The 17,604-nt window shown below is 39.4% G+C and overlaps 1 protein-coding gene across 13 annotated transcripts in view; it reads left to right on the top strand.

Moving 5' to 3' along the window:
- Positions 1-17,604, top strand: part of LIMCH1 (LIM and calponin homology domains 1) — a 339,876-nt gene that overhangs the window by 130,141 nt on the left and 192,131 nt on the right. For all 13 annotated transcript variants that reach the window (XM_054484468.2, XM_063663600.1, XM_063663601.1 and 10 more), the window contains exon 2: positions 5,831-5,901. In XM_054484468.2, coding sequence (XP_054340443.1) covers positions 5,831-5,901 — 71 coding nt within the window. The remainder of the gene's footprint in view (positions 1-5,830; positions 5,902-17,604) is intronic.

Here is a 17,604-nt window from a genome sequence, read left to right on the forward strand (position 1 = left end):
AGAGGCAATGATTCTGGCTAAGTTCTGAAGGGAGAATCAACAGGATTTGTTGATAGATATGGTTAGGTGTGAAAAGATAGAGGTCAAGCATAACTCTTAATATTTTGGCTAAACAGCTGCAAAGATAGAGCTGTAAGGATTAAGTGATCAATGGGCAAGAATCAAGAGAGTGAGAGAGCAGGATTTGGGGGGCTGATGAAGTGCTCCTGACATTGCATGCAGCTCTTCCCCTACTGGCCCCTGAATGCTTCTGAACCTGGGCTCTCTCTTCATCACTTCCATCTCAGGCTCTTTTTAAGAGCTCTGCTAAGCTTCCCGTTCTGCTAAGCTTCCCATCCTGCCCTTGTGTCATTGGAGAATGATCATGAGCTGATGGTTTGCCCAGTGCCTTGTCTGGAAGGTTACTGAGAGTCCTTCATCAATCAGGATCCAGGTGGCACAGTAAGGGAAGGCAGTCACTTTTTATATACCCTGCAAATGGACTGTTGGTACTGGTGGTTGATTGTTGGCAGCTGTTTTGCTGTTTATAGCAATGGCTTATGCTATCATGAGGGGAACAGGAATTAGCAGTCTTTATAGTTAGTATATAGAATGTGTGATATTGTAAACATACTATAAAGATGTTGCTGAGAGGGGTTGTTGAGACAGGCCATCCCAAATCCTGACTCCAGTGGAAGGTCTTCCCTCTGTGGTTCTGAACTGCTGGCTTAGTTTAGTATACGAGGTGAGGGCTTTGTGAAATGTACTGTGCATAGGAACCATATGGGGATCTTTTTAAGATGCTGGTTCTGATTTAGTAGTTCTTAGAGGGGGTGGGAGCACTAAGAATCTATGTTTCTTTCTTTTTTTTCTTTTTTCTTTTGAGACAGAGTTTTGCTCTGTCCCCCAGGCTGGAGTGCAGTGGTATGATCTTGGCTCACTGCAACCTCTGCCTCCCAGGTTCAAGCGATTCTCCTTCCTCAGCCTCCCAAGTAGCTGGGATTATAGATGCACGCTACCATGCCCAGCTGATATATATATACACACACACACACACATATATATATACACACATATATATATATACACACATGTATACACACACATATATATACATACAGACATATACACACACACACATATATACACACACATATATACACATACATATATATACACACACACCATACACACACACACATATATATATATACACACACATACATATATATATTGTATTTTTAGTAGAGATGGGGTTTCACCATGTTGGCCAGGCTGGTCTTGAACTCCTGACCTCGTGATCCACCCGCCTCGGACTCTCAAAGTGCTGGGATTACAAGTGTGAGGCACCACGCCCAGCTGAGAATCTGTGTTTCTAACATTAATTGCAGGTGAAGATGCTGCAGCTACTGGTCTAAGGACCAAATTTTCAGTGGCTTGGTCCTTATTGAATTTCTGCAGTCTGTACAGCTGTTGATCCTCCTAACAAAGATCCAAGTGCATCTATCCTAAATAGATGGAATTGATGGCATTTGAATCGGTGGAGAACAGTGTGAAGATCGTGCTTGGACCTAATAGGCATGGGAGAGGGACAACAGACAGCAGAGGAGGAGGAACAGAGGTGAAAACTAGCATCTTCCTGCAAACACATGGTGCCTATTCCCAGAATTGGGAGTCTAAGAAATTGAATTTGATCAGACTACATGTTGGGGGACTTTTGATTAGCAGACTGACTTTTAGATTATTATATCAACCTCCAGTTGAAAATTTTCAGTGGCTATGCATTACATGCCAAGATAATTTTAAGTGGTACATGAACAATTTAGGTTGTATGTGGGACACCAATTTTTTTATATTCTTTTTTTTTTTTTTTTGAGATGGAGTCTCGCTCTGTCGCCCAGGCTGGAGTGCAGTGATGTGATCTCGGCTCACTGCAAGCTCCATCTCCCGGGTTGACGCCATTCTCCTGCCTCAGCCTCCCGAGTAGCTGGGACTGCAGGCCCCTGCCACCATGCCCGGCTAATTTTTTGTATTTTTAGTAGACTCGGGGTTTCACCGTGTTAGCTAGGATGGTCTCAATCTCCTGACCTCGTGATCCGCCCGCCTTGGCCTCCCAAAGTGCTTTTTTTTTCTATAGATTCTTAATAGTTATGTTATCTTGTATTTATCATGAGTTTAGATTGCTTTTCTCATCAATCGGTGAGCTTCCTGCACACAGTGGCCACAGTTCATCTGTGATTCTGTCTCTAGATCCTGCTCATCACTATTGCTCAATACATGGAGAAAGCCCTAGGTAAACTGAACCAGAGATTCTGAAATAAATGTAGCTAAACTTTGTTGGGTTCTCAATGTTGGCACTGTTTTCACTAGAACATAATGCTTTTGACAAAAATGTAAAGACTTATGAAAAAATGTTTTAGAACCTTTCCAATCACTTCTTGGTGAACAAAGTTAGTATCATAGAGAGGCTTAGTGATGTTTCCAAAATGTAAATCGTTCAGACAGATGACACATCAGTGGCAGACAAATCATGGACAGATTCTGGGAAAAAAATGCCAATACGTTTAAAGTCTATGTTTAAAATATTAGATTTTAAATGGGATCTTTGTTAATTTCTTTATTTTGGGAAAACTAGATATTCGTAAACTGTTAAGAATGACTTTTTAAAATTCGTTTTCTTACCCTCCCTCAAATAAGAATGAGAGGATACTAACAAAATAATTGTTTGTAACATTACATAGTGGGAGTGGTTAATGAGCATATTTTGTTAAAATAAATGCATTAAAAGTTAATGGTATAAGTTAAAAAAAAAAACAACTTTGGTTTATAAGGAAAAACTGAGACCATTTAGTTTCTTTAGACTTTTTTTGTAACAAAAAGTCTTGTTTGATTTTTCTGATGGTTAAAGTAATATATATTGTAGAAAGTTTCAGGAAAATATTGAAAAATTTAAAAAGTAAAGTAAAAGTCATATATGATTCCCATTGTGAAGAAATACCATTTTGTCATATTTTCTGTGTATGTGTCTTATAATATCTGTCTGGTTTTGATATCAGGGTAATACTAACCTAGTAAAATGAATTGGGAAGTATTCTTTTCTTTTCAATTATCTGGAAGAGTTTGTGTAGAATTGCATTATTTCTTCCTTAAATATTTGGCATGTTTATTAGATAAGCCTTCTGGGCCTGATGTTTTCTTTGTGAGAAGGTTATCTATCTATGTCTTTGTTGAGTGAACTATGGCTGTTTGTGTCAAGAGATTTATCAAGTTCATCTAAGTTGACAAATTTATTGGTACAAATTTATTTACAATTTTTCTCGTTATCCTTTTAGTATCTATAGTATCTGTAATAATGTCATTGCTGTCATTCTTGATATCAGTAATTTCTGCCTTCTTTCTTTTTTGACTAAAAGCAAAAGGGTTACTAATGTTATTGGCTAAGAGTTTATTAATGTAGCCAAAGGTTTCTACATTTTATTGATCTCACAAAACCCCCCACCAGCTTTTGGTTTCTTTGATTTTTTTCTATTGTTTTTCAGTTTTGTATTTGATTGATTTCACTCCTGAGTTTTCCCCCTTTCTTCACTTAATTTGGCCTTAATTTGATGAGATAAAGCACAATTCATTGACTTGAGATGATCTTTTCTGATATGGGCATTTTGGGCATTCCTTTCCCCTAAATACTGCCTTAGTGTCTTTCCATACATTTTGATATTGTCATATTCTTTCACTACAAAATACATTCTAATTTCTTTTTGATTTCTTCTTTTATCAGTGGGTTATTAAGAATTATGTTATTTAGTTTAAAAATATTTGGGGATTTTTCAGTGATATTTCTATTACTAGCTTAGAATTTAATTCCATTGCAATCAGATAACATATTTTGTATGAATTCTTTTAAGTGTATTGAGATTTGTGTTCTGACTCAGAATTTGGACTGTCTTCATAAATGCTCACTGTGAACTTAAAAAAATGTACATTCTGCAGTTTTAGAGTGGAATATTCTAGAAATGTCATTTAGGTCTGTTTGGTAGATAGTGTTGGTCAAGTCTTCTATAGCGTTATTAATTTTTCTCTCTACTTGTCCTGTTAATTATTGAAGAGAGATATATAAATCTCTGAATCTATTTGTGGATATGTCCATTTCTCTGTATAGTTCTATCTGTTTTGGCTTGCATATTTTGAAGCTTTTTAATTAGGTGTATGAATGTTTAGGATTCTTACATCTTCCTGATTAGTGAACCTCTTTATCATTATCAAATGATTTTATTTCTGTTGTTATTTTTCTTCTGAAAGTTTCTTTGTCTGATATGTAGTTATATCAGACTTTCCAGGAAAAAAAAAATTTCCTAAACAATACAGTGTAATGATTTACATATAACCATATGTATATGGTTAATTCAGCTTTCTTTTGATTAGTGTTATCATGGTATATCTTATTTTATTCTTTTATTTAACTTTTTTGTGTCTTTATGTTTAAAGTGCATTTCTGTAGACAGTACATAGTTGTTGGATCCTGCTTTTTTAGCCATTCTGACAATCTCTGTCTTTTAATTGGGGCTGTTTAAACCATTTATATTTAAGGTAAGTATTGACATGGTCAGATTTAAGTCTATAATCTGTTGTTTTTCTATTTGCTCCTTCTGTTCTTTGTTCCCCTTTCCCTTTTTTGCTGCTTTTTAAATTGTTAGTATTTTTTATGACCAATTTTATCTCCTTTCTTGGTTTGTTAGCTATAACTTTATTTTGCTATTTTAGAGGTTGCTTTAGGGTTTACAGTCAAGTCAGGCTTCCGTATCCATGAGTTCTACATTTGTGGATTCAACCAACTGTGGACCAAAAATATTCGGAAAAAAAAAGCATCTGTTTTTGTTGTCATTATTTCCAAAACAATACAGTGTAACAACTATTTATATAGCATTTACATTATATTATGCAGTGTAATCTGGAGATGATTCAACATGTACTGGAAGATGTGCATGGGTTATATGCAAATACTATCACATTTTTTATCAGAGACTTGAGCATTCACAGATTTTGGTAGCCGAGATGGGTTTTGAAACCATTCCCCCATGGATATTGAGGGATGCCTGTATACTTACCTGGTATATTTTAGGTGCTCAATAAGTATTTACTGAATGAACACATGAACAAATGTCTCTCTGGTGCCTAGGCCACAGGGCTGCTGAGAGCCAGAGGCACTAAGAGTGGCTATCAATCCTGTGCTGTCAGACAATTGTTCTTTCACAGCTTTTAATTTTTTCTCTTTTATGCCATATTATTAATGGATATTGGCTTTAATCTTCCCATCTTGATGTTAGTCCCTTGAGATTAGGCATCCATATCCTCTTCTCCCTCAGTCCCTGGAGGTTTCAGTAAATAAGGACTTTATCCTCAGGTGTGCTTTCCCCAGGCTTTTTTGAAAGTGTGCATGGGGTGGATCCTCTGGATGAAAGAGACTGTGGCCTTGACTTATTGTGCCCAAACCCCTAAAGTAAGAAATTCTTATCAGGAAGGACAGATATTGTTTAAGGTAGTAAATAGAAAAAAAGTCTTCAAAGAAATGGTCTAAATTTAACTTTAGCTGATATAGGCAAAACTACACATGGGAAGGAAATTCAGAAATTCAGGCCTAACAGATTTTCCCCATTCTTGGAATGCCCCCAGTTTTTTCAAGGTTCTTGAAAAAAAGTTATATATATATAATTTTATATATACATACACACACACGTATATACACATACATAATTATATATATGTACACACACATACACACACACATATATATATGATTGGACTTCTTGATTAAAAAAGAAAAACTTATGCGCTCTTTTTCTTTTCTTTTTTGCAGCAAGTAACTGGCAGAAGTTTTGGTGATAAAGATTTTCGGACAGGTTTAGAAAATGGAATCCTCCTCTGCGAGTAAGTATAGCCTATATTCAGTTGGTTTTATTCAAAAAACATCATTAATACTATGCAGTTTGGCTGTAAGACTTCTAGTGTTTTGTTTTGAATTTATTCACAGTTTGAGTCTGAAACTCGAAAAATCCCTGGGCTAGACAAGAAACACAAGTCAGTGTGGGAGCCTTGGTGTGCCAGTAGGGAGTGGTGGGGACTGTGGCAACTGCAAACAAGACAGAGAAAGAGCATCTGGTAGCTGCTGTTCAGCTGCAATAATCTTTCACTGTGCATCAATTTGAGCCCATGTAATTGTAAGGGTGGACCTAATTATGGTAAAAGTAAAACTTTTCTCCCCTTTTAAATCCCAAACAAAAGCAGCTTGTGCCAAAATAAAACAGTGCTTCTATATACTTACAACATCTTAAAACATGCCAGGTAATGTTCCTCACTTTGCCTGTTTCACCGGTGTATTTCGGATATGTTTAATTTGTGCTTTTGGCAAAATTTAAATGTGAACAATAACTACAGGGTTTAATTTTTGTGTTTTGAAGAATTCAGGGCTCCTGTGAAGTAGCTCTAGATACAAAATAAGCAGAGCCTTCATACTTATAAAGTAAAGACGTAAATTTCAAGATTTATGGATAAACGTAAATTTCAAGATTTCAAAATTTGCATTTGTTTAACAGGTTTTGTGATTTCAATACTGATTTTTGTTTTATTGAGGTGAAATATACATACAATGAAACACACAGCTTCTAACTGTACAATCTAATGGGTATTGAAAGATGTGTACATGTATGTAACCTAATCAAGATATGAAACAAAAAGTTTCCTCATGCCCCTTCTCACTGACTCTCAAGCCCCTGGAGACAAGCACTGTTCTGATCTCTATCACAGTAGCATCTATTTTGCCTTCTCTTATACTTGATTTCAGTGGAATCACATAGAATAAACTCTTGTTTTTGGCAACTTTCAGAATATTGCTTGGGATCCAATGATGACACAGAAGGAGTGTGGGTTTGGAGCCGGAGGACTAGAGACTGATGTTCTTACTTTACGCCTAAATCATTTAATCACCCCAAGTCTCATTTTTTTCTAAAATCGTAATAAAAATTTATAACTCTATTTTGCAGGCTTTTTATGAGCTTCAAAAGGATACAGTGAGTGAGGCATTTTCAAAGATTGTACAGCACTGTACAAATGTTGACTATTTTGTTGAACCTCTCAACACAGCTCCTGTCAGCATTTTTTTCTGCCTCCCCACTGCTCTTCTTTCTTCAAAGAAAAATGCGTATCTTCTATTTGACGTTTCCATATTCTCTTTCCTACAAAGTCTCTCCACCCTACTCATATATCCCTCACCACCTCTTTTCTCATTATTACATCTAAATCACAGCTTAACTCTTAGGTAAGCCGTAATTACTTCAGCACCTCAGTGGATGCAAGCCAGTCAGGCTCTGAACTCGTTCCGTCTGTTCTAGCACTTGCTTTTCCTATGATTCTGGGCTTAGCCCTCTCCTGATACTAACAGACTAGCCAAAATCTGATCTAATTCATGCAGACCATGTTGGTTCAATTGAAGTGGGTCTTTGGTCCAATTTTTGTTTACCTAACATTTGCTCCAGAGATTCTTGTAGGCATCCGCTTCTCCACTATATTCTCATGCCCAGGTAGGTAGGATGAAATTGTCTAAGTCGTCTAATCACAGGGGATTAGACCCACTGGTGTATTTGAAGGAGCATGAGCTTTGGAGTCTGAGGACTAGGGATCAAGCTCTTGTTTCCCCAGTGAGACTCTAGCTAGCAGCCCCCGCAAAGAGTTTGCTAAAGTGAAATGAACCACCTAGGAGTCCTGAGGCAAGGAAAGCCAGTAGCATGAACCTCTGCTAGGTCCTTCGAGAGAAAGCTGGGTCAGGAGCCAGAGAAACCAGATGCACACAAATTTCTAGGCATGGAACTTGCAGAGCAATGAGAACCAAAACCATGACCCAGGAGCTGCATGCAATAGTGGTTGGGGACAAGGGAGGAAGAGTTTTCTTCCTCACCCTTATGGCTAGGTTTTGTGTAAGTTGAGACTATTAGGCTGCCACAGACTGAGATTAGCAGGTGTATTTTCTGGGACTTGTATCCCAAGGCCCATCTAGCAAAAAGGGGGACTTGCTCTGTTGAAAATGTGGGATTGTTTGATGGTGGGGGCCAAAAGCCGGGACACTCAGCATGGACGATTTTAGAAGTTGAAGGCTCCCAGACAGTGGAGCCACGCAGGTGTCAAACACCTGTCTTTGGAGATTAGATTAGAATGCCTAAGACTGTACCACTCTCTAGAACTGGAGAGAGTTTAGTGGATGCCAGTGATTAGGAGTCTAATTCATAGCTACCCCACACCACAGAAACATTAAAAAATATGAGGACTTTCTACAATTTCAAATTTTGAAAACTAAGCAGTTTGGCTCATCTTAGAATTGGGCTTTTTATAGTATATAGGCTTTAAAAAATTATTTGATGCTTTCCAGTTTTGTGTTATTCAAAATAGAAGCCCAGTTGGTATCTTGGAACAGTGTTATCCCAGTTGGCAAATACATGAGCAGCATTGTTGAATTCTTTCTTTTGTTCAACAAATGCTCATCTTTTTGTCTGAGCTGAATCCACTCTAAATGTTAGTAGCAACTGTGTAGAGACACCAGCATCTTTGTTCACTAAAAATTTCCTGAGTTGTTGTAGGAGTCTAAAGAAAAAAAAAAGCTTCATCATTTTCATCAAACAGAAGGATACCTTCTGGTCCTGGGGTCTGGTTTCCCCTGACCAGCCTGGTTTCAAACTTAACTGCGGTCTCTAAGGAATATTATTATACCTATTTTACAGAGAAAGTAACTGAGGTACAAAGGATTAAATAACTTGGCTAAGATCACACAGATAAAAAGTATTTCAGTTTGGCCGGGCGCAGTGGCTCACACCTGTAATCCCAGCACTTTGGGAGGCAGGGGCGGGTGGGTCACCTGATATCAGGAGTTCAAGACCAGCCTGGCCAATGTGGTGAAACCCCATCTCTACTAAAATACAAAAAATTAGTTGGGCTTGGTGGCGGATGCCTGTAATCCCAGCTACTCGGGAGGCTGAAGCAGGAGAATTGCTTGAATCTGGGAGGCAGAGGTTGCAGTGAGCTGGGATCGTGCTACTGTACTCCAGCCTGGGCAACAAGAGTGAAACTTTGTCTCAAAAAAAAAAAAAAAAAAAGTTAAGTTCAGGAGGTCTGATCCCTTAGCTCTTGCTCTTAATCACTGCCCTGTTCTAGAATTGGGATTTTAATGGGAGAGAAAAGTAAGAGATTGGCAGGTGGAGGGAGGAGAGGGCATTAGTGCCTGCAGACCTAAGTTTGGGGAAGGTGGCAGTGCAGAGGGTGAACCACCGAGTTTCAGCTGGGCAGAGGACAAAGAAGGACTGTATGGGGTTGGTGGTCTTAGAAAAATGTGAGCATCAAGGGCCTGGTGGTTCCACTTGGGCTAAGAAGGCAGCTTCAAAAAAAGTGAGGGCAAGAGAGCTGAAAGGGTCGGAGGCTGTGGTCAGTGGAGGATGTAGGAGTTTCAGTTTTCGGTAGAGCGGTCAAGACCAGATGGAGACAAACGAGAATAGTGGACCTGGATTAAAGACTACAGAGTCAGGAGAGAGAAAAGATGAGCACCTACATACAGCATGTACAATGGAAATGGAATACCCTCAAAATCACCCTGGGAGATCTCTTACTCCATATGGCTTTGAATATGCAACCCCCATGCCGGAATACTAATACATAAATGTATAACTTACAGTAATAGCAAGTATAAAATAGAGTGCCTATGCCCAGTGGAATGGCAGTAAATGTGTTTTTGCCATACTCATGTCTCTCTTCCTGTGTTGTTTTTGCCAAGTGTGTGTGTAGTTGAAGTTTCAGAGGTTAAATGCTTAAATGGTGTGAGCCCTCTTCTGAGTATTTAATAAGAGGCTGGGGTCAAAGTGTGACAGAGCCACAAATATGTGACAAATGTTATGCTGTTAGAAATATTAATCATATACGGCACAATGTCCTTGAAGACTTACGAGTCAAAAAGGAGGGCTGCAGAGGGGTAGTCTTTAAAGAAGCTACTCCCAGGTTAGAGTCATTAGCAGATGATATTCTCTACTTCCCTGCACATACATCAGCCTGTTTTGAAATAACTCCAGAAAAGAAACTTTCTGACTTGTGTTCCTGACTCTGATTTTATTATTTAGATAAGAGTCTATGGCATTATATCTGGATCAGGGGCTGGCAAATTATGGCCCTTGGCCTATTTTTTTTTTTTTTTCCCACTGGCCTTCTTGCTAAGAATGTTTTTTACGTTTTTAAAGGATTGTAAACCAAACTAAATTAAACAAGAGTCTATATGTGGCTCACAAAGCCTGAAGTGTTTACTATCTGGTCCTTTACAGAGAAACTATGCCAGCTCTAAAGGTCTATGGAATTAATTTTAGATGTAAATTGTTTATCCTTGTAAAGTTAAGAAATTGAGTTTGGGCAGTGCAAAATGCTATTTGGGTAAATTAAATAACATTTTACAAAAGGTTTTCCCAGGAATCTCTTTACAAGTTTTCTCCCCCACCTTTTTATTTTGGACAATTTCAAATTTATAGAAAAGTTACAAGAATAGTACAATAAATATCCATATACCCTGCACCTCAATATACTAATTATTATCATTTTGCCATATTTGCTTTATCTTTTCGTGTATATAGATGCCTCTTTTTCCCTGAACCATTTGAAGGTAAGACGCAAACATCATGAAACTTGACTCCTAAATGTTGCAGGGTGGATCTTGTAAATATAGGAACATTATCCTCCGTAACCATTCAAGGCATTTAGCAATAATATAGTAACGTTTAAAGCATAGTCCAGAGTTAAATGTTGCTAGTATTCCCCAGTAATATCCTTTATACTGATTTTTTAAAAATCTAGGATCTGGCCGGGGGCGGTGGCTCACGCCTATAATTCCAGCACTTTGGAAGGGCGAGGTGGGTGGATCATGAGGTCAAGAGATCGAGTCCATCCTGGCCAACATGGTGAAACCCTGTCTCTACTAAAAATACAAAAATTAGCTGGACGTGGTGGCGCATGCCTGTAGTCCCAGCTACTCAGGAGGCTGAGGCAGGATAATCTCTTGAACCCGGGAGGCGGAGATCGTAGTGAGCTGAGATTGTGCCACTGTACTCTAGCCTGGCAACAGAACAAGACTCCATCTCAAAAAAGAAAAAAAAGATCTAAGATCTAATCAAAGGTCACACATTGTATTTGGTTACCATGCCTCTTTAGCTTCCCTAAACCTAGAACAATCCATCCAGTCTTTTGTGTCTTTCGTGATATTAACATGTTTGAAGATTCCAGACCAGCTGTTTTGTAGAATATATCTCACATTTGGATTTTTCTAATTTCTTCCTCATGGTTAAATCCAGGTTAGACAGTTACAGCAAGACCATGTGGGTGATGTTCTTGGCATGGGACATAGTAGGGTTTGTCCCACTGCTGGTAATGTTATGAGTGATAATTGGTCAAGGTGATGTCCCCAAGATTTATGCATTGTTAATATGCCTTTTCTCTTTTGTCATCTGTGAAAGATACCCAAGTTGTGGAAATAACTTGATATCCCCAGATCTTTCTTCCAATGGCTTACTTTCCTGAATCAGTCATTACATTGAGAGTTGCACAATGGTGACTTTCTAATTCTGTTATTTCTACGTTTGTTAGCTGTCATTCTTGTGTCTTTTTGAAGAAAAGAACTTTTCTCCCTCCTCTTTTTGAGTATCACTAATCCATTGGCATCCATACTTTTACATTACCCTTAATTGCTAAAAAATTCTCTATAGGTAACGAATGAGGTAAGTGATAATAGCAGGCCTGTTTTACCAATAAAACCAGAATATAGAGCATCTAAGATTTTAAAGTCAGTCCACTGGAAAAATATTTTAAAGCTTTTGTGTTCATATAGGTAGATGGTTCATAATTCTATTTGCTTTTATATTATTTTCCAATTCTTGCTTTATCTTAGTGTTCACCTTTGGCAAGGTCAGATGCCCTGCTCTGGCCAATGTTTGGACAGAATCACCAATATGACTATATTGGGCACACCTGCCCAAGGAAGGAGCTTCCAGTGAAGACTTAAGAGAGAGACAGGCACTAGAAGAATGTAAACATCAAGGGCCTGGTAGTCCCACTTGGTTTAAGAAGGCAGGTTCAGTGCAAGTGAGGGCATGAGAGAGCTGAAAGGTTAGGAGGCTGGGGTCAGTGGAGGATGGAGGGGTTTCAGTTTTCAATAGAGTGGTTGAGACCAGATGGAGATAAACGAGAGAGGTGGACCTGGACTAAAGACTACAGAGGCAGGAGAGAGAAAAGAGCAGCACCTACAGGCAGCATGAATGATGGAAACTGAGGATCATCAAAATCACCCCGGGAGATGTCATACTTCAGCATGGGGGCTCCAGGTGAGGTCACTGGGGAATTCAGGTAGGAACTCTGCACAAGAAAGACATTAATGGCCACTGTGATTTTCTTTAACCCCTGAGGAAAGTACAGACCACACATGAGTTAGTTCTACACGGAACCTTCAATATTTTTAAGTTAGTCATAGTAAAGATTATTTCTTTGAAAGCATAGATATATGTGGATGAGAAAGAGCCTGCTAGTGGCTTACCATTTTCTATCTTATCTGAAGCATTCACTGCAAGAACCTTAAGGAAATGAACTCTTAAGTGTTTTAGAATCTCATGTCTTTTGACCAGAGCTGTATGAAAGTCATACTTCTATTTGTGAACATTAAGTGGTGTAATTGGCTTAGAAGGCTGAAAAGATTCCCTCACTTTTTGGTGTTGCTTGATGTTGAAATCAAGAATTGATAAGCCTTGCAGAGATAAGTCATCTAGTCGCCACATCAAAAGGAGACAGATGTATTCCAGCCTTTCTTTTGTTTCTTCTGCTCTCATGTTGCCTGTTTAGGGATAATTCTATGAAATATTTCAATTTTTTGGTGGGGTCACTCTAGAGAAGGGACAGGCTTCCTTGTATTTTGCCTCTAAAGTATAAATGAAAGTAACTGGAAAATACCCTTTTCCTGGTGATGAGGCACGATTACTGAATTATAGAAAACAATAGAAGACAAATTAATTCCCTTGTCCACTGTATTAAATCTTTAGTGGGAATCTTAATTTAGAATCAGGAAGGCGGGTTTAAAATCAATGACATTGTCACTCCCACCTCCCTGTGTAGAATCCTTTTTTTAAAAAAAAAAACAAAACCCTTCAGTTTTTATTTTAAGTTCCAGGGTACGTGTGCAGGATATGCAGGTTTGTTACATAGGTAAATGTGTGCCATGGTGGTTTGCTGCATAGATCAACCCATCATCCAGGTATTAAGCCCAGCATCCATGAGCTATTCTTCCTGATGCTCTCCCTCCCCTAGTGCCTTCCCCCTGCCCCACTGATAGGCCCCAGTGTGTGTTGTTCCCCCTGTTGTCCATGTGGTCTCATCATTCAGCTCCCCTTTATAAGTGAGAAGATGTGGTGTTTGGTTTTCTGTTCTTGAGTTAGTTTGTTGAGGATTATGGCTTCCAGCTCCATCCATGTCCCTGCAAAGGATATAATTTCATTCCTTTTTATAGCTGTATAGTATTCTGTGGTGTATCTGTACCACATTTTCTTTATCCAGTCTATCACTGATGGGCATTTGGATTGATTCCATTCTTCACTATTGTGAATAGTGCTGCAGTGAACATATGTGTGCTTGTATCTTTATAATAGAATGATTTATGTTCCTTTGGGTATATACCCAGTAATGGGATTGCTGGGTCAAATGATATTGCTGCTTCTAGATCTCTGAGGAATCGCCACACTACCACAGTAGTTGAACTAATCTACATTCCCACCAACAGTGTAAGCATTCCTTTTTCTCCGCAACCTCACCAGCATCTATTGTTTGACTTTTTAATAATCACTATTTTGGTTGGCGTGAGATGGTATCTCATTGTGGTTTTGATTTGCATTTCTCTAATCATCGGTGATGTTGAGCTTTTTTTCATACTGGTATAGAATTCTTTTTTCACTTTCCTCATTTCCGACTTGTAGAGATGTGTCAAAATGATGTTAGGTCTACATTTAAAGATGAGGTTTTTTTGGTGGTTGGGTGGGGGGTTGAGTTGAAGTTTGCTAGTGAGAATTTTTGTTGTTGTCAGTGATAGAAATGCAGCTGAAACCAGTTTAAACAAAAATGGGACGTGATTGGTTTATGTGAATAAGCACGGAGGTAAATCACACACACACACACACACACACACACACACACACACACCCCCCAGGTACAGACATAACTATATAACCATGCTTGAATTGTGTTATCTGACTGTTCTGTCTGTCTGTCTGTCTGTCTCTCTGTCTGTCTATCCATCCATCCATCCATCCATCCATCCATCCATCCATCCATCCATCTCTTGCCTCTGCTTTCTTCTTTATTGGCTTTGTCTTTGGGTAAGTTTTCCCAGATGGTGACCAAGTTGGCTACTGTTAGCTTTTAGCTTATATTTTACTAGCTTTCCAATCCCAGCAGGAAAAAAGAGATACTTTTTTGGGGTAATTCCAGTAGAAGTCCTGGTGCCTGCCCTTTATTGACCTGAATTGGGCCTGGTGCTCATCTTGGAATTAACTGCATGGCCAGGTCTGGATTTGCCCTTGCTTGGAGCCAGGACGTAGCATGGGCGCTCTCCACGGTCTGCCCTACCCTACAACTGCCCTACTACTCCTGGAGAGTTGGGGAGGGAAAGTTGCTCAAATGGAAATTAAGAAGCTGTTATCAAAGAAGAAGGAATGACTATTAGACCAACAAAACCAATACAGGCCCGCTGAGGGACTCTTCCATCCAACCAGGACAGACAGCCTTCAGAACTTCTAGTGGAGAAAAGGTGAGCTTAAGAGTGGTGTGCAAGGTTTATTAGGTCTCTTTGAGGCCTGGGTTAGACTTACATAGGGGTGTGTTCAAATAAGGATGCTTTGGAGGGACTTACATTTTCAGACCTGTCCTGTCAGGAGTCCATTCCTTTATCCCTCTCCTCTCTAAACTACAGAGTGAGTTACCTTGGTAAGGTAAAACTGAGGCCACCAAAATCTATTGATCACTCCTTCCTTGGGAGTGTTGCCAGAGAAAAGCCTCTCTCCTGAGAAGCAGGCTTTGTCCTCTACCAGTCGGTTCCCTCAGCCCTTGAGTGATAACTGCCCTTGCTCTGAGCTTCCTCCCAGCCTTTTTACCCCCCTCTCTAGGGGTTTGGGCTGATGCTTCCAGGAGCTGCCATTTTTCTCCTGATGTGGCTGCCACGTTTCCCAACTCTTCTGCCTCCGAACACTTGGAGTTGGAAGAGAGACCTCTCTCCCAGTGACAGCTCTTTGAGCAAATCTTAGACAGGTGATCCTCTGAGTAGTCTGTACTTTCTCCTTTTAATTTATACTACCCCCTACTGAATAACTTGGCACCAATTCTCTGAGAGTGGACAGGAGACCTTGGAGCTATCCAGTTGAGTTTCTCCTCACAACCATTTGCTGTTTCCTAGAATAAGGCCCCTCCATTTCCAGCTCTGTCCAACCTCAGGGTCTGTCTCTGCATACTTGAGACCTTTCTTTCCAGGGGTTGGGGTTAATGTTTGCTTCTCTGGCATTAGTCCTGATATCTCTTCATTCTGAGTTTCCTAGTGTTTCTTTAACCATTTCTTCCAGGAGGTCTAGGGGAGCCCCAGTCAATGGGATCCCTGTGGAACTGTTCAAACATCCTAGGTAGATTTTGAAACTGATGAGCTCCTGTGTCTCCACAGGGATGCTATTGATGTCACCAGAACAATCCCTTTTTGCATCTGAGCAGTTCCACTCATTGCAGATAATTCACCTCCTCTGCCCTGCTCACTTCAAGCCAGTGGTGCTTCCCGCTCATGGGAACAACCCCATACTCACCTTCAGATCCCCAAATGCTTCCTGGCAATGGCGGTATGCAGATACTCTTCATGGCCATTTGTATTCATGCCATTTCATGCATGGAGAAATGCAAAGCCAAGTTTCAGTGAGTGTATGACTGTGTTTATTTTCTTACCTTGATTCTTACTGATATGCTCTCCCTTATTCTCTGGTTTGCTTATCATTTTCCCCACTCCTTTCTTCCATTTTTGTTACTATCTAAGGACATATATTTAACAAAAGCCAGTTCAAACCCTTTTATGAGAGAGTATAGTGGAAAGTGAATGGATTTTGGAATTCCTTCATTGAATCCTATGAAATTGTGTCAGTAGACCAAAAAATAGTCAGATAATGTGATTTCCTAGGGTTCATCCTAGTAGATGAAGCAGATCCTAGATTTGCCTCCTGTGTATCCTTAGGCTAGTAACCTAACCTCTCTGAGTCCCCCAGTTTACTTATCTATAAAAACAGATCATAATTGTAAAAATCCATATAGGATTGTTCTGAGGATAAAATGAATTGAAAATATGTATAAAATTCTTTGTTCAGTGTTTGGAACATAGCAGGCACTTAAATGTTAACTTTTCCCCGTTCATCTATGTAACGGAGAAATTACTACTTCTTGAGGTTTCTGGGAGATTCCAGTGAGAGAATACAGTCAAGCACTCAGCATAGCATCTGGCACTTGCTTGGCACCCTGTACCACTGGCTGTTCTCATTATTGTTTTTGGAAATAGTCCAAAAGTCAATTATGAATATGACATAGTCATTGCAACTCTGTGTCACTGTGCACCCAGTGGCTTGCTCCCTCGGGCTGCCAGCAAGCCACGGGACGAAGGCATTTGGATTAAACTTTCTAGCTTCTCTCATCTAGCTTGTGATCAAAAACTGGGCAAGAAAATTTGGGTCCCTTACAAACTTGATCATGTGTGAATAATGAACTTTGGCTGGCAGAGCTTGGGGACTAGAGTGATTGTTTTGAAAACAATAACCCTGACCTCTGTGGTGATGTCATTTCCTCCCATCCATCCAGTCTGTTGTGGTTTTCTTCTCTGGGAAGCTGTTCCAGAACCTTCTAGGCAGTGTTAATAGGTTCTTGTCTGGCTGCTAAGTACCCATACACAACTCCACTTTAGTGCTATCACAGAGCTCTACCTCTTTGTCCCATCTTTGTACCAGATTGAGAGCTTTCTTGAAGACCCTTTATCTTTGTATTTCACTCATTGGACACTGGTGTAGCAAATAATCCATCTATAGAAACACTTGGTGAATAGATTGAGACCCAGTTATAAGATTTCTACCTAGGCCACCTGATCTCAATGACTGCCTTTAACTTTCTCCCAGTCTTAGTCAATATTATTCTCTCTCTCTGTTTCTGACACACACACACACACACACACACACACTTTGTATAAACAACAGACCCATCCCTAAAGACTGGGAGACCAAAGGATGGATGTATTTGCTTTCTTCAAGTGTAAGATTCTCTATTACAAATTCCATCTTCCTAGGAGTCATAGAACTGAACTTAAAAGTTTTGTTTTGCAAATGTATTGTCATGAAATAAAAGTGTGAGTATGTTAATCTACAAATAAGTGACCAATAAAGAATGTCTTAGTGGATTTTTGTCTTAGTTCCTATGTTGCTGAAATGATTTTCCAAAGATAAGAAATCTGTTGGCAAACACTTGTTCTATCGTCACTGATAAATGAGCTGCTTGTCAGAACGAGGTCTGGCC

Source organism: Pongo pygmaeus, chromosome 3 (genome assembly GCF_028885625.2).
Source record: "Pongo pygmaeus isolate AG05252 chromosome 3, NHGRI_mPonPyg2-v2.0_pri, whole genome shotgun sequence".
In the NCBI taxonomy this organism is placed as follows: Eukaryota; Metazoa; Chordata; class Mammalia; order Primates; family Hominidae; genus Pongo; species Pongo pygmaeus.